General features: G+C 38.7%; 5 protein-coding genes across 5 annotated transcripts; all 5 read right to left on the bottom strand.

Annotated features, from left to right (window-relative positions):
- Window positions 1–295: 295 nt before the first annotated feature.
- On the bottom strand, window positions 296–2,671 carry LOC113590513 (protocadherin alpha-8-like). The gene has a single exon (XM_027030675.2). The coding sequence runs from the start codon at window positions 2,669–2,671 to the stop codon at window positions 296–298; it is 2,376 nt and encodes a 791-aa protein (XP_026886476.2).
- A 3,264-nt stretch (window positions 2,672–5,935) lies between these two features.
- Window positions 5,936–8,394, bottom strand: LOC118242825 (protocadherin alpha-8-like). Its single transcript, XM_035535525.1, has one exon. The coding sequence runs from the start codon at window positions 8,309–8,311 to the stop codon at window positions 5,936–5,938; it is 2,376 nt and encodes a 791-aa protein (XP_035391418.1). The 5' UTR covers window positions 8,312–8,394.
- Window positions 8,395–9,255: 861 nt separating this feature from the next.
- LOC118242826 (protocadherin alpha-2-like) lies at window positions 9,256–11,716 on the bottom strand. Its single transcript, XM_035535527.1, has one exon. The coding sequence runs from the start codon at window positions 11,646–11,648 to the stop codon at window positions 9,282–9,284; it is 2,367 nt and encodes a 788-aa protein (XP_035391420.1). The 5' UTR covers window positions 11,649–11,716; the 3' UTR covers window positions 9,256–9,281.
- A 6,107-nt stretch (window positions 11,717–17,823) lies between these two features.
- Window positions 17,824–20,422, bottom strand: LOC113590524 (protocadherin alpha-2-like). Its single transcript, XM_027030689.2, has one exon. The coding sequence runs from the start codon at window positions 20,337–20,339 to the stop codon at window positions 17,844–17,846; it is 2,496 nt and encodes an 831-aa protein (XP_026886490.2). The 5' UTR covers window positions 20,340–20,422; the 3' UTR covers window positions 17,824–17,843.
- A 39-nt stretch (window positions 20,423–20,461) lies between these two features.
- LOC113590523 (protocadherin alpha-8-like) lies at window positions 20,462–24,307 on the bottom strand. Its single transcript, XM_027030688.2, has 2 exons — window positions 21,833–24,307; window positions 20,462–20,480 (listed from the first exon to the last, which is right to left on the bottom strand). The coding sequence occupies exons 1-2, from the start codon at window positions 24,211–24,213 to the stop codon at window positions 20,462–20,464; spliced, it is 2,400 nt and encodes a 799-aa protein (XP_026886489.2). The 5' UTR covers window positions 24,214–24,307.
- Between the last annotated feature and the right edge of the window lie 64 nt (window positions 24,308–24,371).

A 24,371-nucleotide genomic window follows, 5' to 3' on the forward strand; every position in this document is an offset into this window, starting at 1 on the left:
AATTTCAGTAAAATAACAAGAAAACTACAAAGATGACTTATAATGTGAATAGTAAAATGGCCACTATTTTAAAGACAATAAATAAGTAATATTTGAAAGCAAATGTACAAGAAAGTAAGCATTGCCTTATAAGCCATCAGCATTTGCAAAAAACAAACAAACAAACAATCCAACAAAAAAACCCCACTATCCATTAAAAAAAATCATTGAAATAGAAGGATCATAAAAAATGGGGGATAAAAAACAGCACAAAATCTCCATACTGAATATAATTAGACAAATAATTAATAACTAATCATCTTACCTGTCCAGTACTAGGAAGCGTTTGTGTGCGAGTAAAAGTGTCTCCTTCGTTAATACTGATCAGTTCTGCATCTGCAGGCGGAAACGGCGATGGGAAAACCACTACATCACTCTTCAGTGTGTCTGAGCTAAAACACACGTCATACTGCTGAGTGGATTTAGAGTAAGACCAGCTCCCGTCAGGGTGTGTAGTGACCACTGGAGCGCTGTACCCGCTGAAACTGCCATCAGTCCTGTAGCATTTAGCTGCTATTAAACCGATGAGGCTCAATAAAAATATCACTGATACTGAGACAATAGCGATGAGCAGATACAGATTCAGATCAGAAAATCCCTCCTCTTTAACTGGCACGTGTCTTAGGGAGGGCTGCACAGTGTCCAGACGTTCAGTCACCACCACGTCCATAGAGACGGTCGCTGACAGAGATGGTTCTCCATGGTCAGTCACCGTTAAAACAAGCGGATGAGTCTTTAAGTCATTGTCACTCATTCGTCTTTTGGTCCTTATTTCTCCAGTGCTGGTTCCAATGCGGAAGAGATTAGTTCCCTTAGGTTCAGTTATATGGTAAGACAGCAATGCATTATAACCAGAATCAGCATCTACAGCTCTGATTTTAGCCACAAAGTAACCCACTTCAGCAGAGTAGGGAATGTTCTCAGTGTTAACAGATCCGGGTTCAGAATATGGTGGTAGAATAACTGGACTGTTATCATTCTCATCCAGGATAAACACATTAACAGTCACATTAGCACTCAGAGGGGGAATGCCAGAGTCAGTGGCCTGAACCTGGAACTCAAATCTTTTTGCTGTCTCATAATTAAATGACTGGAGAGTTACTATTTCACCATTTATAGAGTTAATATGAAACATTGTTGATATGGGAATGTCCATGTTGGTGGTCTCTACAATTGAGTATGAAAGTTCAGCATTCACTCCATCATCTGGATCATTTGCCACCATTTTTGTCACATGACTCCCAACTTGACCATTCTCTTTTAGATAAGCAACAGTTATGGGTGCTGTAAACAGTGGTGCATTATCATTAACATCAGAGACCTGAACAGTCAGCACACTGTCACTAGAAAGGGGTGGAGTTCCTTCATCACTAGCTGAAATAGTGATGATATATTCAGAAATGCTCTCTCTGTCCAGCGGTCCATCTACCACTAGAGAGTAATGGTTGCTATATGAGGACTCCAGTTTAAAAGGAAAAGAACCTTTAACAGAACAATGAACAATGCCATTTTGGCCACCATCTCTATCAGAGACTTTAACTAAAGCAACAGCAGCTCCACGTTTGGCATCTTCCTTCACTCTGTCCAGAAGTGGAGTCACTATAATCTCTGGAGCGTTGTCATTCTCATCTAGTACTTCTACTAAAACTTTGCACTGGGCGCTCTTAGGAGGACTGCCTTTGTCTTGTGCCTGAACTCTCAATTCAATAGCAGGAGTTTCTTCATAATCTATCTGGCCTTTCACTACAATATCTCCTGTTTCAGGAATGACAGTGAGTAAATCATCTGTTTTGTCATTCCCATGTTCGATAAATAAGTACATAATTTCACTGTTAGTGCCTTCATCTAAATCTGTGGCAGAAAGAGACATTATTTTAGTGCCTATAGAAACATTTTCCTTAATTTTCACTTTGTAAAGAGATTTACTAAAAACAGGCTTATTATCATTTACATCCATGACATTTATGATAATGTGTAATGTTCCTGATTTTGGAGGTTTTCCTCCATCTTGAGCAGTAAGAACTATATTAACGACTGATTGTTTCTCTCTGTTTAAGATTTTCTGAAGGACCAGCTCTGCAGACACTCTCGGGTCTCCACTGTGCACATCAACGGTGAAATATTCGTTGGTACTGAGTCTGTAGTCCTTCAGAGAATTACTTCCAACATCGGCATCATCAGCCACTGGTAGATGAAATCGGTCACCTTTACTTGCGTCCTCGGTAATATTAATAACTAGAGAGCTATGGCGAAAATGCGGAGCATGATCATTCACATCCAAAATGCTTACTTCAATCCGATAGAGACTGTGCGGGTTTTGAGCAAGGGCCTCTACATTCACAACACATCTTTGACTGCGCTCGCAAAACTCCTCGCGGTCAATTCTTTCGTTCACAAACAGCGCACCTGTTTTCAAATTAACGTCAAAATACTTCTTGTTAGATGCAGACACAATCTGAAACGCACGCGACTCGAGATCATTAATGCCGATCTTGAGGTCTTTTGCGATATTTCCAACAACTGTTCCCTTGGTCACCTCCTCGTTGACGGAATAAACAATCTGACTAAGCGATGTTTTCCATAAACAAACATAAAAAATAATCCAGACGGCTAACCAGACAGAGATATCCATTAGTGCGCAAAGATGCTTACGAAGTTGATTCAGAAGAAGCCATAAAACGCTATCTGTTTAGAACATGGCGCCTTCGCTCAGTATCTTCACTAAATCTTTCCCCTGAACACCCGCATTGCCTATTGCAATGGCATTTCGAAGGAGGAGTCGCGGATGTAATGGGTCGCCTTTCCAAATCATGGTCTACAACGACCTCGCGTGATAGATCAACGTTAAGACTTAAATATATTCCTATTGGTTGTTGTTGTTGTTGTTGTTGTTGTTGTTGTTGTTGTTGTTGTTGTTGTTCTTCTTCTTCTTCTTCTTCTTCTTCTTCTTCTTCTTCTTCTTCTTCTTCTTCTTCATCTAATACTGTTTATCATTATCATTATTATTATTATTAGTAGTAGTAGTAGTACTAGTAGTATAAAACCTATACAGTTCATTTAAAATTTTTGTTGAAATCGAGTCATTAAAATTTATCCTCTTATCAATAGGTCAAAACGGGGGAAATGTTTCATTGAATAAATATCTAAGAAATAGCCACGATAATTATTTGTAAATATGCAATGGTAAGGAACAATTTGTATTTTGAAACAGTGCAATAGCCATCCGTGTGTATGGTGCTGAAAATATAAGGAGTTCAGAGTACGAGTCTTTAAATTACACTCACCATCTAGCGCTACACAAGGAAATATTTATACATATATTCTAAACAATAGCCCCTATATAAATAAAACCTCCTTTAATTGTCATTAATCAATCACAGTATAGATAAGGTTTATAAGTATTGAACGGTGTAGATGACCTGATCAAAGGTAAGGGAATTGTTAAAAAATTCCAGCAAAATGAAACCACAAAGATGATCTAAAAGGTTAAAGACCTTAACCGTAAGTGAAAATCAAGATTTTGACTTTGTTAATATGTCCATGTGGCGTTTTTTGTTTTATTTGTTTGTTTTTTCTTTGGCAGAAATCAAATCATGTGCGAAATAAGCAGACAGTGTCATGGAAGAGTATTTCAGCTTTCGAACTGCAGCGTATCAATGTCAATCTCAAAAATACGAATTCAGACAGCCTTGGTTTTATGCGTCACAAATATAAGGAAACAACGATGGGTATCAGAGGATAAGTCAGGTGTAGCATTGTATTTTACTAGCTATGGCTAAGTTTTAAACCGAAGACAGAGACATGTTTTTGATGGGGTGCAATGCTGCAAAAGGAGAAAATGAGATCCTTCATGCATTTCCATCTGAAAATCGGAGAGAAATGGGTGCAGTTTATTGGAACAATTGTACTGTCCCAGACAAACTTAAAAATACTGTATTTTTTGCTGTAGTCATTTTACAGAGGACTGTCTTGAAAATATTATTTTAAAAATGGGTTTTGCCAAAAGACTTATACAGAAGCCCGACGCTATTCCATCCATGTATCCCAAGGATAGCGAGAGTGAGTCAACATGTTGGTCGACCGGTTGGGTTATTTTGTGTGTTTTATCCATTTATTATACAACAACTGTGTGCAAACTAGTTAGCTAGATAATGTCTGGCAACGTTATCTTGACAAGTTATACGATGATTCATGTCAGATACTGACAGGATATTTGACATGGCTTTGGGACGCTGACATAGAAATTTAGGACAAACAATTTGTCAGATAACTAAACCTCTGAATTAAATGATGTCTATATTCATTATGGTAATAGCTGTAATGGTACGAATGGTTCAGTGTAACATATAGATATGTATAAAGAGCTTTGAAGTAGCTAGCTGGCTAACTATTTAATAGGACATAGTAGCTAGTGATAATTTAGTGGCCTATAATTTAATCCTTTATCCTTTACTACACCACCGTCCAGCAGCCTTTCAGAATTTACAGTTTAAGATACCTATAGCTAGCTAGTGTTATTTGCCACTGCTATACCTGTGCTATTTCCTTGCAAGAAATGTTTTTTGCTCATTGGTCATTGCCACACCGCACGCACCTGAACACCTACGGATAACTTACATAAACCTTTATAGTACGATATTAGCTTTGAACATGCTGTTTTCTAGATGTTTCTAAACATATGGATGTTTAAATTACAATGTAGCTAACTTGTCAAAGCTGGCGATCGGGAACATGGTTGTCTATCAGCTGTTTGACAACGTAGTCAAGCCGAAGGCTCACGTTATCTGTGACGTTGTAGAGAACGAGGCGGGAACTAAAGGCGTCTTCGTAGATCCTCGCGATCTATGACAAAATACCTCATATACGAAATTAAATGTCAGACCAAAAAAAGTGAAAGTTGCCTAATAAACGTTAAACGACTCCAAACGTTACTGGATTCAAGTGCATTGAAATGGCAGCATGCATCAGAAAATATCACGGTGAAAAAAAAAAAGCCATTTTGCCTGCATTTCTATACGAGACTAACTAAAGCAACAGCAGCTGCACGTTTGGCGTCTTCCTTCACTCTGTCCAGAAGTGGAGCCACTATAATCTCTGGAGCGTTGTCATTCTCATCTAGTACTTCCAGTAAAAAAGCACTGGTCACTCTTAGGAGGACGGTCTTTATCTTGTGCCTGAATGCTGTTTGTTTATAAAGCATTTTACTACAATATATCCTGTTGCAAGAGTAATAGTGAATAAACCATCTGTTCTGGCATTCTCATTATTATTATTGTTGTTGTTGTTGTTGTTGTTGTTAATGTTATTATTATAAACCCCTATAATATGGAATGTATTTGTGTTGAAATCTAGTCATTAAAATCCACTTTTTGAATAAAAATTCTAAGATAATATACAATTGATTGGCAGAATCAATACCTTTGAACTGCCAGTATCTATTTGTAAATATTGCCGGGATGGATGATATATGTATTTAGGTATTTAAACAAACCTATGCAAAGAGAGAAAAGAAAGCCCATGGTACTGAAGAGATTAAGTCATAGGAGCGCAAAATTACACTCACCATCTTCTGGTACACAACCTCAGATTTATAAAGTATATATATATTTATATATATGCTAAATAATGACCTCTTTGAAAATTAAACCTGCAGAAATTGTAATTAGCCAACCACAATAGATGAGATAGAAGGTTATTAGTAAAGAGCCACTAATGTAAAGCCTATAAATATGTCATATCCCAAAACAAATGTCAGACAACAAAGAAAGTATTGCCTTCTAAGCCATGAGCAATTAAAAAAGTATTGCATTTGAACACTACAGCCAGAAAAAAAAATGGAGGACATAAAAATAATGAATATCCCATTGTTGAATATAATTAGACAAAGAATAACAAATCATCTTACCTTTCCAGTACTAGGAAGCGTTTGTGTGCGAGTAAAAGTGTCTCCTTCATTAATGCTGATCAGTTCTGCGTCTGCAGGCGGAAACGGCGATGGGAAAACCACTACGTCACTCTTCAGTGTGTCTGAGCTAAAACACACGTCATACTGCTGAGTGGATTTAGAGTAAGACCAGCTCCCGTCAGGGTGTGTAGTGACCACTGGAGCGCTGTACCCGCTGAAACTGCCATCAGTCCTGTAGCATTTAGCTGCTATTAAACCGATGAGGCTCAGCAAAAATATCACTGATACTGAGACAATAGCGATGAGCAGATACAGATTCAGATCAGAAAATCCCTCCTCTTTAACTGGCACGTGTCTTAGGGAGGGCTGCACAGTGTCCAGACGTTCAGTCACCACCACGTCCATAGAGACGGTCGCTGACAGAGATGGTTCTCCATGGTCAGTCACCGTTATAACAAGCGGATGAGTCTTTAAGTCATTGTCACTCATTCGTCTTTTGGTCCTTATTTCTCCAGTGCTGGTTCCAATGCGGAAGAGATTAGTTCCCTTAGGTTCAGTTATATGGTAAAACAGCAATGCATTATAACCAGAATCAGCATCTACAGCTCTGATTTTAGCTACAAAGTAACCCACTTCAGCAGAGTAGGGAATGTTCTCAGTGTTAACAGATCCGGGTTCAGAATATGGTGGTAGAATAACTGGACTGTTATCATTCTCATCCAGGATAAACACATTAACAGTCACATTAGCACTCAGAGGGGGAATGCCAGAGTCAGTGGCCTGAACCTGGAACTCAAATCTTTTTGCTGCCTCATAATTAAATGACTGCAGAGTTACTATTTCACCATTTATAGAGTTAATATGAAACATTGTTGATATGGGAATGTCCATGTTGGTGGTCTCTACAATTGAGTATGAAAGTTCAGCATTCACTCCATCATCTGGATCATTTGCCACCATTTTTGTCACATGACTCCCAACTTGACCATTCTCTTTTAGATAAGCAACAGTTATGGGTGCTGTAAACAGTGGTGCATTATCATTAACATCAGAGACCTGAACAGTCAGCACACTGTCACTAGAAAGGGGTGGAGTTCCTTCATCACTAGCCGAAATAGTGATGATATATTCAGAAATGCTCTCTCTGTCCAGCGGTCCATCTACCACTAGAGAGTAATGGTTGCTATACGAGGACTCCAGTTTAAAAGGAAAAGAACCTTTAACAGAACAATGAACAATGCCATTTTGGCCACCATCTCTATCAGAGACTTTAACTAAAGCAACAGCAGCTCCACGTTTGGCATCTTCCTTCACTCTGTCCAGAAGTGGAGTCACTATAATCTCTGGAGCGTTGTCATTCTCATCTAGTACTTCTACTAAAACTTTGCACTGGGCGCTCTTAGGAGGACTGCCTTTGTCTCGTGCCTGAACTCTCAATTCAATAGCAGGAGTTTCTTCATAATCTATCTGGCCTTTCACTACAATCTCTCCTGTTTCAGGAATGACAGCGAATAAACCATCTCTTTTTTCATTCCCACGTTCGATAAATGAATAAATAATTTTACTGTTTGTGCCTTCATCTAAATCTGTGGCTGTAAGAGACATTATTTTAGTGCCTACTGAAACATTTTCCTTAATTTTCACTTTGTATAGAGATTTACTAAAAACAGGCTTATTATCATTTACATCCATGACATTTATGGTAATCTGTAATGTTCCTGATTTTGGAGGTTTTCCTCCATCTAGAGCAGTAAGAACTAGATTAATGACTGATTGTTTCTCTCTGTCCAAGCCTTTTTGTAGGACAAACTCAGCCGACACACTCTCGTGTCCACTGTGCACATCAACAGAAAAGTATTCATTGGTACTGAGTCTGTAGTCTTTCAGAGAATTACTGCCAACATCGGCATCATCAGCCACTGGTAGATGAAACCTGTCACCTGTACTTGCGTCTTCAGTAATATTAATAACTAGAGAGCCATGCCGAAAATGCGGAGCATGGTCGTTCACATCCAAAATGTTTACTTCAATCCGATAGAGACTGTGCGGGTTTTGAGCGAGGGCCTCTACATTCACAACGCATCTTTGACTGCGCTCGCAAAACTCCTCGCGGTCGATTCTATCGTTCACAAACAGCGCACCTGTTTTCAAATTAACGTCAAAATACTTCTTGTTAGATCCAGACACAATCTGAAACGTACGCGTCTCGAGTTCATTAACGCCGATCTTGAGGTCTTTGGCGATATTTCCAACAACTGTTCCCTTGTTCACCTCCTCGTTGACGGAATAAATAATCTGACTAAGCGATGTTTTCCATAAGCAAATATAAAAAATAACCCTGACAACTAACAAATCAAAGATATACATTACTGCAATACGATAATTTCAAATATTGTTTCAGAAATAATAATAAAAATGTTGTTTACAACAGGACGACTTCGGACAGTATCTTCAGCAAACCTTTTTCTCCTCTGCAACATCGTAGCTCGTATTGCAGGAACACTTTCAAGGAGGAGTCACGGATACAAAAGCGCCTCCTTTCAAAGTCATGGTCTACAGCGACCTCCCGTGATAGATCAACGTTAATATTAAAATATAGTCCTATTAGTTCTGCTTGTTCGTATTCAGACTCATGCTTATAATAATAATAATAATAATAATAATAATAATAATAATAATAATAATAATAATAATAAGATGATGATGATGATGTCGATGACATGGGGGTTGTTTTATATATATATATATATATATATATATATATATATATATATATATATATATATATATATATATATATATATATAGACAAATGGTAAAGGTCAGAATAATAGTGGGATGATTGTCCCTGTCCATGGTGCTGAGGAGATAATGAATGAGAGAAGCACAAAATTTCATTCACCGTATAGTTCTACACATATAAAGCTGATATATTCTACTGTATAACATCTTTTAAAAATGAAACCTGCTGAAATGGTAATTAGTAAACCACAAGAGGGAAAAGATTTGGAAATATAGAACAGAATAGTTGGCCTAATCAAAATTTCAGTAAAATAACAAGAAAACTACAAAGATGACTTATAATGTGAATAGTAAAATGGCCACTATTTTAAAGACAATAAATAAGTAATATTTGAAAGCAAATGTACAAGAAAGTAAGCATTGCCTTATAAGCCATCAGCATTTGCAAAAAACAAACAAACAAACAATCCAACAAAAAAAACCCACTATCCATTAAAAAAAATCATTGAAATAGAAGGATCATAAAAAATGGGGGATAAAAAAACAGAACAAAATCTCCATACTGAATATAATTAGACAAATAATTAATAACTAATCATCTTACCTGTCCAGTACTAGGAAGCGTTTGTGTGCGAGTAAAAGTGTCTCCTTCGTTAATACTGATCAGTTCTGCGTCTGCAGGCGGAAACGGCGATGGGAAAACCACTACATCACTCTTCAGTGTGTCTGAGCTAAAACACACGTCATACTGCTGAGTGGATTTAGAGTAAGACCAGCTCCCGTCAGGGTGTGTAGTGACCACTGGAGCGCTGTACCCGCTGAAACTGCCATCAGTCCTGTAGCATTTAGCTGCTATTAAACCGATGAGGCTCAATAAAAATATCACTGATACTGAGACAATAGCGATGAGCAGATACAGATTCAGATCAGAAAATCCCTCCTCTTTAACTGGCACGTGTCTTAGGGAGGGCTGCACAGTGTCCAGACGTTCAGTCACCACTACATCCATAGAGACGGTCGCTGACAGAGATGGTTCTCCATGGTCAGTCACCGTTAAAACAAGCGGATGAGTCTTTAAGTCATTGTCACTCATTCGTCTTTTAGTCCTTATTTCTCCAGTGCTGGTTCCAATGCGGAAGAGATTAGTTCCCTTAGGTTCAGTTATATGGTAAGACAGCAATGCATTATAACCAGAATCAGCATCTACAGCTCTGATTTTAGCCACAAAGTAACCCACTTCAGCAGAGTAGGGAATGTTCTCAGTGTTAACAGATCCGGGTTCAGAATATGGTGGTAGAATAACTGGACTGTTATCATTCTCATCCAGGATAAACACATTAACAGTCACATTAGCACTCAGAGGGGGAATGCCAGAGTCAGTGGCCTGAACCTGGAACTCAAATCTTTTTGCTGTCTCATAATTAAATGACTGGAGAGTTACTATTTCACCATTTATAGAGTTAATATGAAACATTGTTGATATGGGAATGTCCATGTTGGTGGTCTCTACAATTGAGTATGAAAGTTCAGCATTCACTCCATCATCTGGATCATTTGCCACCATTTTTGTCACATGACTCCCAACTTGACCATTCTCTTTTAGATAAGCAACAGTTATGGGTGCTGTAAACAGTGGTGCATTATCATTAACATCAGAGACCTGAACAGTCAGCACACTGTCACTAGAAAGGGGTGGAGTTCCTTCATCACTAGCCGAAATAGTGATGATATATTCAGAAATGCTCTCTCTGTCCAGCGGTCCATCTACCACTAGAGAGTAATGGTTGCTATACGAGGACTCCAGTTTAAAAGGAAAAGAACCTTTAACAGAACAATGAACAATGCCATTTTGGCCACCATCTCTATCAGAGACTTTAACTAAAGCAACAGCAGCTCCACGTTTGGCATCTTCCTTCACTCTGTCCAGAAGTGGAGTCACTATAATCTCTGGAGCGTTGTCATTCTCATCTAGTACTTCTACTAAAACTTTGCACTGGGCGCTCTTAGGAGGACTGCCTTTGTCTCGTGCCTGAACTCTCAATTCAATGGCAGAAGTTTCTTCATAATCTATCTGGCCTTTCACTACAATATCTCCTGTTTCAGGAATGATATTGAATAAACCATCTGTTTTGGCATTGCCACGACTAATAAATGAATAAATAATTTCACTGTTAGTGCCTTCATCTAAATCTGTGGCTGTAAGAGACATGATTTTAGTGCCTACTGAAACATTTTCTTTAATTTTTACTTTGTATAGAGATTTACTAAAAACAGGCTTATTATCATTTACATCCATGACATTTATGGTAATCTGTAATGTTCCTGATTTTGGAGGTTTTCCTCCATCTAGAGCAGTAAGAACTAGATTAATGACTGATTGTTTCTCTCTGTCCAAGCCTTTTTGTAGGACAAACTCAGCCGACACACTCTCGTGTCCACTGTGCACATCAACAGAAAAGTATTCATTGGTACTGAGTCTGTAGTTTTTCAGAGCATTACTGCCAACATCGGCATCATCAGCTACTGGTAGATGAAACCTGTCACCTGTGCTTGCGTCCTCATTAATATCGATAATTAAAGAGGTATCCAGAAAATGCGGAGCATGATCGTTCACATCCAAAATGTTTACTTCGATCCGATAGAGACTGTGCGGGTTTTGAGCGAGGGCCTCTACATTCACAACGCATCTTTGACTGCGCTCGCAAAACTCCTCGCGGTCGATTCTATCGTTCACAAACAGCGCACCTGTTTTCAAATTAACGTCAAAATACTTCTTGTTAGATCCAGACACAATCTGAAACGTACGCGTCTCGAGTTCATTAACGCCGATCTTGAGGTCTTTGGCGATATTTCCAACAACTGTTCCCTTGTTCACCTCCTCGTTGACGGAATAAACAATCTGACTGAACGATGTCTTCCATAAATAAACATAAAAAAACATCCAGACGCCGGAGCCAGTCATTGTCTATATAAGCACAGTTGCAAACAGCCTCAGAAAAAAAAACAAAAGTCTTAAAAATGCATGCTGTATGTCAGCACACGGACCTTCGTACGGTGTCTTCAGTAAACCTCTCTCCCTCCGCTGAACAAGCGTAGTTATTGCGCTGATACTTTAAAGGAGGAGTCGCGGATACAAACGGGCCTCCCTTCAAAGTCACGGTCTACAGCGACCTCGCGCGAGCGACCCACCTTAACGTTAATGGTTCCCATCACTATTAATATTTCTACGTGTTCTTCTTCTTATCTCCGTAATGGCACACTTTTGTTACGTTACCATTAAACATCAATAAAAATCAAGATCTTTCTTGGAGCAATTCCAAGATTGCATTTATAATTAAACTAAGCACAACTGATAATGGAATAGCATCGATATGTCATGGGAAAATGATTTTTGTATTCTGATGTACCCACTGTAGGCGACACATTGTTAAAATTAAAGCGTATATCCTCCTGAGACCCCGCCTATTCATATGTGTCCTCTGTAGTGGACATTGTGTTTTTGATTCTGTCTTTTCTGTCATTTGAGTTACTCTGTTAATTTCTGCTGTCCTACAAAGAGTACATCCTGGGCTTTCCAGTGATACCACACGTGTCTGGGTGGGAGGGTCCCAACTTCTTTTTTTTCTTTTTTCTTTTTTTTTTTTCTGTCAGTACAAATTGTCTTCCATAGGAGCAAGTAAATTTTATGGAAAGAGAAAAGTTAAGTCAAATATTGATTAGTTACTGATGTTTAACTATAATGTTTTTATATTGTTTTTTTATTAACATGTCAGGAATGATGTAGTGAGGTTTGAGAGTAGTTTTCTTATTACTGTGTTGAAATAATAGCCAGTTTATGAATGTCCTCTATAGTGAACACAAGGATATCTTGATGTTTTTCATTTTCACAATGTTTTTCCACATTGCTCTAGGAGACAGGACAAAAGCAGAGGAGATTTTGTACAGAATAATAGAGGGAGATTCAGATTTAGATTTATCAGATGAGGAAAATGCTGAGGATGAGTTTGAACCTGTGGATGAAGAGGTAGAGAGCTCTAAAGAAGAGACAGGAGGCTCATCAGATGAGCTTACAGGCAAAGGTGAACACGAAACCCGCCGTCCTCTGTGGTCAAGGACTAGCAAGTATGTTCTCATTGTCTCCAGTGTAACCATACATGACGCTATCCATAGTAAAATACATCATATGCTACATTGTTGTTATTAATTGCTGCAAAGTATTTTATGGTAAATAACAACTACATTTAATTGTGATCAAAGTGGTTAGAGATAAAAGAATTACTCGGGTTATTTACCAACATATTTTGGAATTTTTTCATCCCTACATCTTTAAAAACATGGCAACGTTGACAAATCAAAGGGAACTGCAAGTTAGAGGACACCACAGTAAATTAAGGTGTTCTTTGGAATATCCGTTCACATGGCCTGCCTTGGTTACCCAAGAATCAAGGTGTTTTGGCCCCAAAAAACAAAAGTGCCAATAATTAGCAACAGAATGGCAAGAGAGAGGTTCTTCAAGCTAAGAAAGTCACTAAAAATAGTCGAAGACCTGGATGTGACAGAAGAAACAAGGAAAACAGACATTCTTTGGAAAGTAAGACCTGTCCTTGACAGAGTGAGGCAGGGATGCCTTAGCCTTCCAAAACCAAGAAAGCTAAAGAACACATGGTAGTGGTGGACTTGTGTGATGGAATGCTGAGCTTTTACAAAATGTCAAGCAGAACTAAGAATTTTAAATTTTAAAGAAACAGAATGAAATATGATTTTTGTTTAACTGAAATATGTCAATACAGAATGTGAAAAAGTTCACTATGTACCTGATTTAATATCACCTTTATAGCTGGAATGTCAAAAATAAAGAAAAGCTTTTTTTCCATTAAAATTATCCTGACGTCCTCTACAGTGAACATGCTGTTAAATTAAGTATAAAATTAATATTGAAAAACTAAGAAATTTTAAGATGTTTGTCTTACTCTTAAGGGACAGAAAATCACAAAAAAACGTAAACTGAAAGACTTTTTCACTGGGTCTCAGGAGGATATTATTTATTTGTTTGTTTGTTTATTTATTTATTTATTTATTTTTAATTATGAATACCAATTGATGAAAGAATTTGCTGTGAACATTAAATCACAAATTCAAAAAATGTCAAATGGCTGTAAGAAAAAAAAGGTTAAAATAAAATCAACAAAGTCATTTTGCTGAAAAAAAAACTGAACATAGATTGAACAACCCTTGGTCTTACCTTCCCAGCACTAGGAAGAGTTTGTGTCCGAGTAAAAGTGTCTCCTTCATTAATGCTGATCAGTTCTGCGTCTGCAAGCGGAAACGGCGACGGGAAAACTACTACGTCACTCTTCAGTGTGTCTGAGCTAAAACACACGTCATACTGCTGAGTGGATTTAGAGTAAGACCAGCTTCCGTCAGGGTGTGTAGTGACCACTGGAGCGCTGTACCCGCTGAAACCGCCGTCAGTCCTGTAGCATTTAGCTGCTATTAAACCGATGAGGCTCAATAAAAATATCACTGATACTGAGACAATAGCGATGAGCAGATACAGATTCAGATCAGAAAATCCCTCCTCTTTAACTGGCACGTGTCTTAGGGAGGGCTGCACAGTGTCCAGACGTTCAGTCACCACCACGTCCATAGAGACGGTCGCTGACAGAGATGGTTCTCCATGGTCAGTCACCGTTATAACAAGCGGATGAGTCTTTAAGTCATTGTCACTCATTCGTCTCTTAATTCGTAACACTCCAGTGCTGGTTCCAATGCGGAAGAGATTAGTTCCCTTAGGTTCAGTTATATGATAAGACAGCAATGCGTTATAGCCAGAATCAGCATCTACAGCTCTGATTTTAGCCACAAAGTAACCCACTTCAGCAGAGTAGGGAATGTTCTCAGTGTTAACTGATCCGGGTTCAGAGTAAGGCGGTAGAAACTCAGGACTGTTGTCATTCTCATCCAGGATAAAAATGTTCACAGTCATATTGCTACTCAGAGGTGGGACGCCAGAGTCAGTGGCCTGAACTTGAAACTGGACCTGTTTAGTTTCCTCATAATTGAAGGATTGCAGGCAGTACAGTTCACCGGTAAGAGAGTTTATGTTTATCAAAGTTGACACAGTTACTCTATTCGTCTCTCCATCAATTAAAGCAAACGACACGTGGGCATTTTCACCGACGTCTGCGTCTTGCGCGGTCAGTATCGCCAACAGCTCTCCACCTGGATTATTCTCTTTCAGGCTTATACTTATCAGTGGTGACGTAAATACAGGCGCGTTGTCATTTACGTCAGAAACTTGAACCATAATAACTGTAGTACTAGAGAGGGAGGGGCTCCCTTCATCCTTAGCTATAACTGTAATATTATAACGTGATGCCCGCTCTCTGTCCAGATGTTCATTTACGATAAGAGCATAGGAGTTTTTATAGGACGACTGCACCTTAAAAGGACTTGTCCCTAAAATTGTACATTGTACTTTGCCATTCTTGCCACCATCCCTGTCTGATACAGTGATTATTGCCACATCTGTGCCAGGTTTAATGTCTTCGCTTACCGAGCTCATGAGCAGAGTAACTGATATCTCCGGTGCATTGTCATTCACATCGACAACTTCAATCAGCACTTTACAATTTGAATGCCTGGGAGAAAGGCTCTTGTCTTGAGCCTGCACTTTCAGCTCAATCGCAGGGCTGTCCTCATAATCTATATTGCCTTTAACTTCGATGTCTCCTGATACGCTGTTTATAGAAAATACATCCGATGCTACATTTCCTTCTTGATCTACAAGTGAGTAGACGATTTCTCCATTTGCACCCTGATCGGAGTCGGTGGCAGTGACAGTCAGCAATCTCGTTCCGAAAGACACATTTTCTTGTATCTTAATTTTATAAAGCGGTTTGCTAAAGACCGGGTTGTTATCATTTATATCCAGGACATTAACTATTATTTCTACTGTCCCGGATCTAGGAGGTTTTCCTCCATCAACAGAGGTAAGTGTGAGCTTAATTACGGATTGTTTCTCTCGATCTAAAGCTTTTTGCAAAACTAGTTCAGGCGAAACTCTCTGTTCTCCGTAGTTTTGAATATCTATTGTAAAATGTTCATTCGGGTTCAGAGTGTAACCCTTCACTGAGTTGATACCGACATCCATGTCACGGGCCGCGGATAGAGAAAAGCGATCTCCGGGTGCAACGTTTTCACTAATGTTCTTCACTAACATTTGAAGTGGAAAAACTGGGGAATTGTCGTTAATATCTATTATATTCACTTCCACACGATAGAGCTTTATAGGATTCTTTGCCATTACCTCAATATTAAGGGTGCACTTCTGCTTACTCTCGCATAATTCCTCCCGGTCGATTCTGTCGTTAACAATCAGAGTACCTGCTTTCAGATTTAGATCAAAATATCTCTTGTTAGATCCAGTCAAAATTTGGAGCGTACGCGATTGCAGTTCTTGAACATCGACATTGAAGTCCTTTGCTATATTTCCAACAACGGTTCCCTTCTTCACCTCCTCCGAGACCGAGTACGAGATCTGAGCGGAAGGCAAAGCCCAAAAACAAAGAAAAATCAGTGCTCCAATCCAGGCAGATACTCCGTCGACCGTAAAAATCATGATGTCTGTGCATTTGAGAAGTATTCCAATTACACTTTAAGTGACGTAGCTATTTTCACATCACATGAGTTTGAATAGAATAATATCCAATACGTTGGCTGAGAGCTACAGCCATCTATGATGTGGTTTGAGTTTGCTTCATGCACCAAGCCTACTTGATTATACACTGAAGGTGGAGAGTTGATAATGATACACACACTTTCAAATTCATGGTCAACAGTGACACTGTGTGGGTAACGCTGGTTTCAAAATCGATCGCCAGAAACCACCTCTAAGTGCAACAAAGAGTAATTAACAAAAAGTTAGAAATAGCAGAAGAACTGGCCATTTAAAGTGACGATCAGAAATTTGTATAGTCAGTTTTGTTTACACTTAGTGAATGTTATTTCCTTATGGTCTGTCAAAGAATATACAAAATTCCATTGCACATTCAGTATTTCATCAGCAAAACTGTCATTACTGTAGAGAAGGGTTGAGAAGGGTCTGTTTCTTCCTTGTTCATAAATAACAGATATTAACTTCATGTTCTAAATATCTTTCTTTCATTTTCACGTCATTTGTGAAATTAATTAATGGTGTTTGTGTGTAGCATGCTCATATGCTTATACACTCATAATACTTATTTTAAAGACACAACATGAAATGAGCCTATGCGCCTTAATCTTACATTGGTGTCAGAGTTCTCGTTCTCTCTGTCCATGGTACTGAAATTAGTCCCATAAACTAGAGCACTAAATCAGGCATCCTATTTAAATAATATTAATAAGAAGAATAAGAATAGTTATTATTATTATTATTATTATTATTATTATTATTATTATTATTACCAGTAGTAGTAGTAGTAGTAATAGTAGTAGTAGTAGCAGTCTAACAGGAACTGATTTTATTTTCTTGCTATTTACAAGGTCTCTCTTCAGGGTTTGAAAATGTTTAAAAACATTTAATCTTATGTTTACTAATTTCTAGACTTGTTAAATGATAAAAATTTTGTTCTTGGGCTGCAAGTTATATTTAAAAACAAAACAACATAACAATAACATGTTCACAAACATATACAGTCAACTACCCGGTATATAAACAACAGTGAGGTTGTAGAACAATTAAACAATTCAACTACTTATTCTGTTCCTCAGCACATCATTGCCGCTTTGGAATAGTGGAAACTGCCAACATTCTAAAAAATAAAAGCAGCAGCAGCAGCAGCAACAACAACAATAGTACTAAGTAGTGATGAAAATATGTCAGATCTGCTTAATTCTTGACAATGTTCAGACAATTATCATTCTAAAATGCAGCCTATTTTTGAAACTTTGTTTTAAGTTAGACATGAAGACATTAGTGAGACATTTTTAAGTGAGGCATGAAGAAATTACATTCGAAGATATTAAACTACAATAAGCTTCTAACGATTATACTAAAACATCAAATAACAAATAGACGAGGCTACACGTGGATGGCAACACTATCAGTCACTAAAAAGTGCTCTAAAAACTTGTACATCATGCTAAACAAAATGACTAGACAGACAGTCCAGATTTACTCAAACAAAGCCAACCGCTGTAAATTAAATCTTCCTATGTGAGTGCATTGTAAATTTCCCTTAATGACAAAATGAGAAGGTAGCCAAAACCTCAGAGGAAAGCAAAGCCTTACCTTTGTGGTACTCGGAAGAGTTTGTATCCGAGTAAAGGTGTCCTCTCCATTAATGCTGATCAGATCTGCCTCTGCAGGCGGAAATGGCGATGGAAAAACCACTACGTCACTCCTCATTGTGTCTGAGCTAAAACACACGTCATACTGCTGAGTGGATTTAGAGTAAGACCAGCTCCCGTCAGGGTGTGTAGTGACCACTGGAGCGCTGTACCCGCTGAAAATGCCATCTGTTCTGTAGCATTTAGCTGCTATTAAACCCATGAGGCTCAATAAAAATATTGCGGACACCGAGATAATAGCGATTAGCAAATATAGATTTAAATCAGAAAAAGTGTCTTCCTTAACTGGCAAATTCCTCAGAGGTGTGTTCATAAGGTCAATATTTTCAAGAACTACAACATCGATAGACATAGTCGCTGATAGTGGTGATTCTCCATTATCCGAGACAGTGATAACAAGCGGATGAGTCTTTAAATCATTGTCACTCATTCGTCGTTTAGTTCTTATTTCTCCAGTGCTGGTTCCAATGCGGAAGAGATTAGTTCCCTTAGGTTCAGTTATATAGTAAGACAGCAATGCATTATAACCAGAATCAGCATCTACAGCTCTGATTTTAGCCACAAAGTAACCCACTTCAGCAGAGTAGGGAATGTTCTCAGTGTTAACTGATCCGGGTTCAGAATATGGCGGTAGAATAACTGGACTGTTATCATTCTCATCCAGTATAAAAATGTTGACTGTCACACTGCTACTAAGAGGAGGAACTCCAGAGTCAGTGGCTTGAACTTTAAACCGGATTTGCTTTGTTTTCTCATAATCAAAGGACGTCAGGCTGTACAGTTCACCGGTGAGTGAGTTCATGTTCAGCAGAGTTGACACAAGTACTTTGCTGTTATCTCCATCAAGCAGTGAATACTGAATATTTGCATTTTCACCAATATCTAGATCTTGTGCTGTCACAGATGTCAAGAACCCTCCAACTGGACTATTCTCTTTTACGCTGATATTTATCACATGTGCACGGAACATGGGTGAGTTGTCATTTACGTCAGAAACATGGATCGTTATGACGGTACTACTGGAGAGGGAGGGGTCCCCTTCGTCATTAGCTATAATTGTAATATTATATTGTGATTCCCGCTCTCTGTCAAGAGGTTCATTTACAACAAGAGAATAGGAGTCTTTATACGATGACTGAAGTTTAAAGGGACTCGGGCCTGCTATTTTACAATCTACTTTTCCATTTTCTCCATCATCTTTATCTGAAATTGTAATCAGTGCCACATCGGCACCAGGTCTGATGTCCTCGCTTACCGAGCTTATGAGCAGAGTAACTGATATTTTAGGTGCATTGTCATTCACATCCACAACTTCAATTAATACTTTGCATCTAGACTTTCTCGGAGGCTGTCCTTTGTCTTGAGCCTGTATTCTCAGTTCAATTGCAGGATTTTCTTCGTGATCAATCTTCCCTTTGATAGTGATATCCCCAGACACTGGATTTATAGAGAATTGATCTAGGGTTAAACTTTCCTCATCATTTACAATGGAATAGGACAGTTCACCATTAACACCCTCGTCTGAATCTGTTGCGGAGACAGTAATTACTTTACTTCCTACAAGTGCATTCTCGTGGACTTTAACTTTGTAGAGAGGTTTGGTGAACACGGGGTTATTGTCGTTTATATCCAGCACATTTATAATGACCTGCAGTGTCCCGGACCGAGGAGGACTTCCACCGTCTATTGCAGTGAGCACGAGTTTAATCACAGACTCTCTCTCCCGGTCCAGTGATTTCTGCAGCACTAGTTCAGCTGAAGCACTATGCTGTCCAGCGCTCTGCACGTCCAATGAAAAATATTCATTCGGTTTAATTTTGTAAGATTTCACAGAATTACTCTCGATGTCCATATCACGGGCCGTACTTACAGTAAACCGATCTCCCGGAAGCACATGTTCATTAATATCCAAAACAAAGGTTTGTCGTGGAAACACCGGAGAGTTGTCATTGATGTCTAGAATGATCATTTCAACACGGTAAAGCTTGTGTGGATTGTGTACCATTACTTCAATATTCAGTACGCATTTTTGTTTGTTTTCACATAATTCCTCTCTGTCAATTCTGTCATTAACAAGTAAGAACCCAGTCTTAAGATTTACCTCGAAATACTTCGCATTGGGTCCAGCCACAAGCTGAAATGCGCGTGACTCCAGGTCCTGCCCACTGAGATTAAGATCCTTCGCAATATTTCCAACAACGGTTCCCTTCTTTGCCTCCTCTGAGACAGAGTACGAAATTTGGCCGAAAGACGAATCCCATAACGAAAGCAGCACCAGTGCCCTTACCCAGACAGAGCCAGCGCAGTTCAGCAGATCCATCGCGTCCTTGTGTTTAGTAGTAATTCAAAGAAGAGTAGCGTGCTTTGCTGTCACGCATCGACACACACAAGAAAAAAAGGCTACATAACCTGATTCCAGAGACATCTGATGCTATTGCTTTGTTATGCGTAGGGCGGAGTACTAATCATGTGTCAAGGATTTCAAGGTCAACAGCGACATCTCGTGTAAAAATACGGATGACACTACAGCTGAAAAAAATCGGTCACTCAGATAAATGAAATGTTCCGTGTAATTAACTGTTAATATGTTCCGCTTCATGATGTGATAAATAATAAGTCTAACATACACTTAAAACAAAAGCTGCGGTCTTTTATTCTACAGACTACTGATTGATAAAAACAGAAGCAAAACGAGTGGCTCGCTGTACGAACCGTCACGCGCAAGGGGCAGAAGCTGTCCAAATACGCGCTGCTGAATTCATCCAAACATGAAAGAGCCGTGTAAACATTCCACACTTCCTTAAACACCGATACCACTGTGAATACTAATTACCAACGCCAATATCTGAATATCAATAATGTGATATCAATAATATGCGAAAGAAGCCTTTAACGAGAATGTTTTGCAGTTAATATCTGGTATTAAAAAAAAAAAAAATCGAGCTGTATTGATAAAAATGGAAAAGCCTTCTGAGTTACTTCCCAACAATGGAAATACAAATCAATCCTGCATTGCGAAATCTGAAAGCAGCAACACCTTAAAACAAATAAGACTGAAGCTATGAGATAAAAATAATAATAAAACCACCACCAACAATATAAAAAAAATAATAAAGTTTTAAAAATAATGTATTATTATTATTGTTGTTTTTGCTATTATTATTATTAGTATTATTATTATTGTCATTGTTGTTGTTGTTTCGTTACTATGCTACTGTCCACAGGTTTAAAAAAAAACTTCCCTGTAATCCATGTAAAGTTATAAATCAGTTATAAATTAAAGTTATAAATTAGAATATTTGTAATGAGCCATTTCTGTAAAATCTGGTTTCAGAGTAATGGACAGTTCGTGTCATATTCCTGTGGTAAAAAATAAATAAATAAATAAATAAATAAATAAATAAAACTAATTTCTAATTTTATATATACACAAAATAATTATAACGACAATATAACGTATTAACCAAGATGGCGCATATATGTTGCATCATACTATTACCTTGTCAGAACTCTGAAACTATGGGAGTTCGGGTACAGCAGGTACGTCATAGTAACGGTAGCAAAAAAAAAATAAAATAAATCTAACTTCTTAAGGTCACCTTCATCATTGATCGCCAAACAAAAACAATTGCTTCAGTAAGGCGCAAATATGACGAAAAAATACACACTAACATACGAAAACTCATACAGCAAGTACTTCTGAAACATTCCTTATTTTCGAATAATGTGATCAACAGAGACCAAAAAAATTTAACGTCGGTCATTTGCAAACATATTGTAAACATATAGTATACAACAAACAAATAAGAAGACTTCAATGCCCTTACCTTCCCAGTACTAGGAAGAGTTTGTGTCCGAGTAAAAGTGTCTCCTTCATTAATGCTGATCAGTTCTGCGTCTGCAGGCGGAAACGGCGACGGGAAAACCACTACGTCACTCTTCAGTGTGTCTGAGCTAAAACACACGTCATACTGCTGAGTGGATTTAGAGTAAGACCAGCTTCCGTCAGGGTGTGTAGTGACCACTGGAGCGCTGTACCCGCTGAAACTGCCGTCCGACCCATAGCATTTAGCTGCTATTAAACCGATGAGGCTCAGTAAAAATATCACTGATACTGAGCCAATAGCGATGAGCAGATACAGATTCAGATCAGAAAATCCCTCCTCTTTAACTGGCACGTGTCTTAGGGAGGGCTGCACAGTGTCCAGACGTTCAGTCACCACTACGTCCATAGAGACGGTCGCTGACAGAGATGGTTCTCCATGGTCAGTCACCGTTATAACAAGCGGATGAGTCTTTAAGTCATTGTCACTCATTCGTCTTTTAGTCCTTATTTCTCCAGTGCTGGTTCCAATGCGGAAGAGATTAGTTCCCTTAGGTTCAGTTATATGGTAAGACAGCAATGCGTTATAACCAGAATCAGCATCTACAGCTCTGATTTTAGCCACAAAGTAACCCACTTCAGCAGAGTAGGGAATGTTCTCAGTGTTAACTGATCCGGGTTCAGAATATGGCGGTAGAATAACTGGACTGTTGTCATTCTCATCCAGTATGAAAACGTTTACAGTTACATTACTACTCAAAGGAGGAACGCCAGAGTCAGTAGCCTGAACCAAAAACTGTAATATTTTTATGTCCTCGAAGTTAAACGACTGCAGACTATATATTTCACCATTCAAATAATTTATATTTATCATTGTTGTTATGGGAATCCCTTTGCTGGAGCTTTCTAAGACTGAGTAAGAAAGCTCTGCATTATCACCGAGGTCGGGATCCTGCGCCAAAACTCTTACCACGTGACTTCCAGCCTGACCATTCTCCATAAGATAAGCGTTTACAACTGGGGCTGAGAAACTTGGCGCGTTATCATTTACATCGGCTATTCGTACAGTTATCACATCGCTGCTGGAGAGAGACGGAGTTCCTTCGTCTGTAGCCACAAGTAGAATGTTATATAGAGGATTACGTTCCCTGTCCAAAGGCCCGTCTACTACCAACGAGTAATGATTTTTGTAGGACGGCTCCAGTTTGAAAGGAAACGAGCCCTTGATTGAAATATGCACAATGCCATTTTTGCTCCCGTCTTTGTCTGAGATCTTAGCCAAAGCCACCGCAGTCCCAGGTTTGGTGTCTTCTTTCACACTTTCTAACAGAGGAGTCAGTGTTATTTGTGGTGCGTTGTCATTCTCATCTAAAACTTCCACCAAAACTTTACAGTGTGTGCTTTGCGGAGGACTGCCTTTGTCTCGTGCTTGAACTCGCAACTCAAACGTAGGATTTTCTTCGTAATCAATTTGTCCATTTACTACAATATCCCCAGTCTCAGGGATTATAGCAAATAAATCTATCTTTTTTGACTTTCCATGTCCCATAAAATTATACATTATGTCACTGTTTATGCCTTGATCTACATCAGAGGCAGAGACCGTTAATATTTTAGTCCCTAAAGAAACATTTTCCTTCACTTTTACTTTATAAAGAGGCATGCTGAAAACCGGACTATTATCGTTGACATCCATTACGTCTATAACTATATTCATGGTCCCTGACTTGGGGGGCTTTCCTCCATCTACCGCAGTAAGCAATAACCGATGAAATGACTGTTTTTCCCTGTCCAAAGCCTTTTGCAACATTAACTCTGCAGACACACTCTCTTCGTCTTTGTGTACGTCTATGGAGAAGTATTCGTTCTGACTCAGTCTGTAATCTCTCAGAGCGTTGCTGCCTATATCGAGGTCCTCAGCCACCGGAAGAGGAAATCTTTCTCCAGGGCGTGCATTCTCGGTAATATTCAGTTTAAATGCGTCGATTGGGAAATGTGGTGGATTATCGTTTATGTCCGTGATCTTTATCTCAATCCTATATAGATTATGAGGATTCTGAGCAAGGGCTTCTATATTCAAAACGCATTTCAGATTTGAATCACAAAATTCCTCACGGTCAATTCGCTCACCTACAAACAGAACGCCAGTCTTCGTGTTTACTTCGAAATACTTCTTATTGGACCCAGCTACGATCTGAAACCTCCGAGCTTCCAGATCGTGAACATTAATGTTTAAGTCTTTAGCGATATTCCCCACAACAGTTCCTTTATTCACCTCCTCTGAAACAGAATACATAATTTGACCAGACGATGATTCCCATAAATAAATAAGCATTAAAATACAGAAGCTCACAAATCCTGAGAAATCCATAATGACCGTCGTACATTAGTTTGAAAAAAAAAATGCAACAAACATTTATCTCCCGTTTGTTCAGAATCAACGACACGCAGAATACCCCATGTCCTTTCGGTAGATTGTTCTTATATGAAAGCAACGCTCTGAGGATGATGCTACGGAACTAAAGGCAG

This window comes from Electrophorus electricus, chromosome 17 (assembly GCF_013358815.1).
Source record: "Electrophorus electricus isolate fEleEle1 chromosome 17, fEleEle1.pri, whole genome shotgun sequence".
Classification (NCBI taxonomy): domain Eukaryota; kingdom Metazoa; phylum Chordata; class Actinopteri; order Gymnotiformes; family Gymnotidae; genus Electrophorus; species Electrophorus electricus.

What these genes read in the sequence shown, in the direction of transcription:
- LOC113590524 (XM_027030689.2), bottom strand. Translation starts at nt 20,339, where the DNA reads ATGGATCTGCTGAACTGCGCTGGCTCTGTCTGGGTAAGGGCACTGGTG.
- LOC118242826 (XM_035535527.1), bottom strand. Translation starts at nt 11,648, where the DNA reads ATGACTGGCTCCGGCGTCTGGATGTTTTTTTATGTTTATTTATGGAAG.
- LOC113590523 (XM_027030688.2), bottom strand. Translation starts at nt 24,213, where the DNA reads ATGGATTTCTCAGGATTTGTGAGCTTCTGTATTTTAATGCTTATTTAT.
- LOC118242825 (XM_035535525.1), bottom strand. Translation starts at nt 8,311, where the DNA reads ATGTATATCTTTGATTTGTTAGTTGTCAGGGTTATTTTTTATATTTGC.
- LOC113590513 (XM_027030675.2), bottom strand. Translation starts at nt 2,671, where the DNA reads ATGGATATCTCTGTCTGGTTAGCCGTCTGGATTATTTTTTATGTTTGT.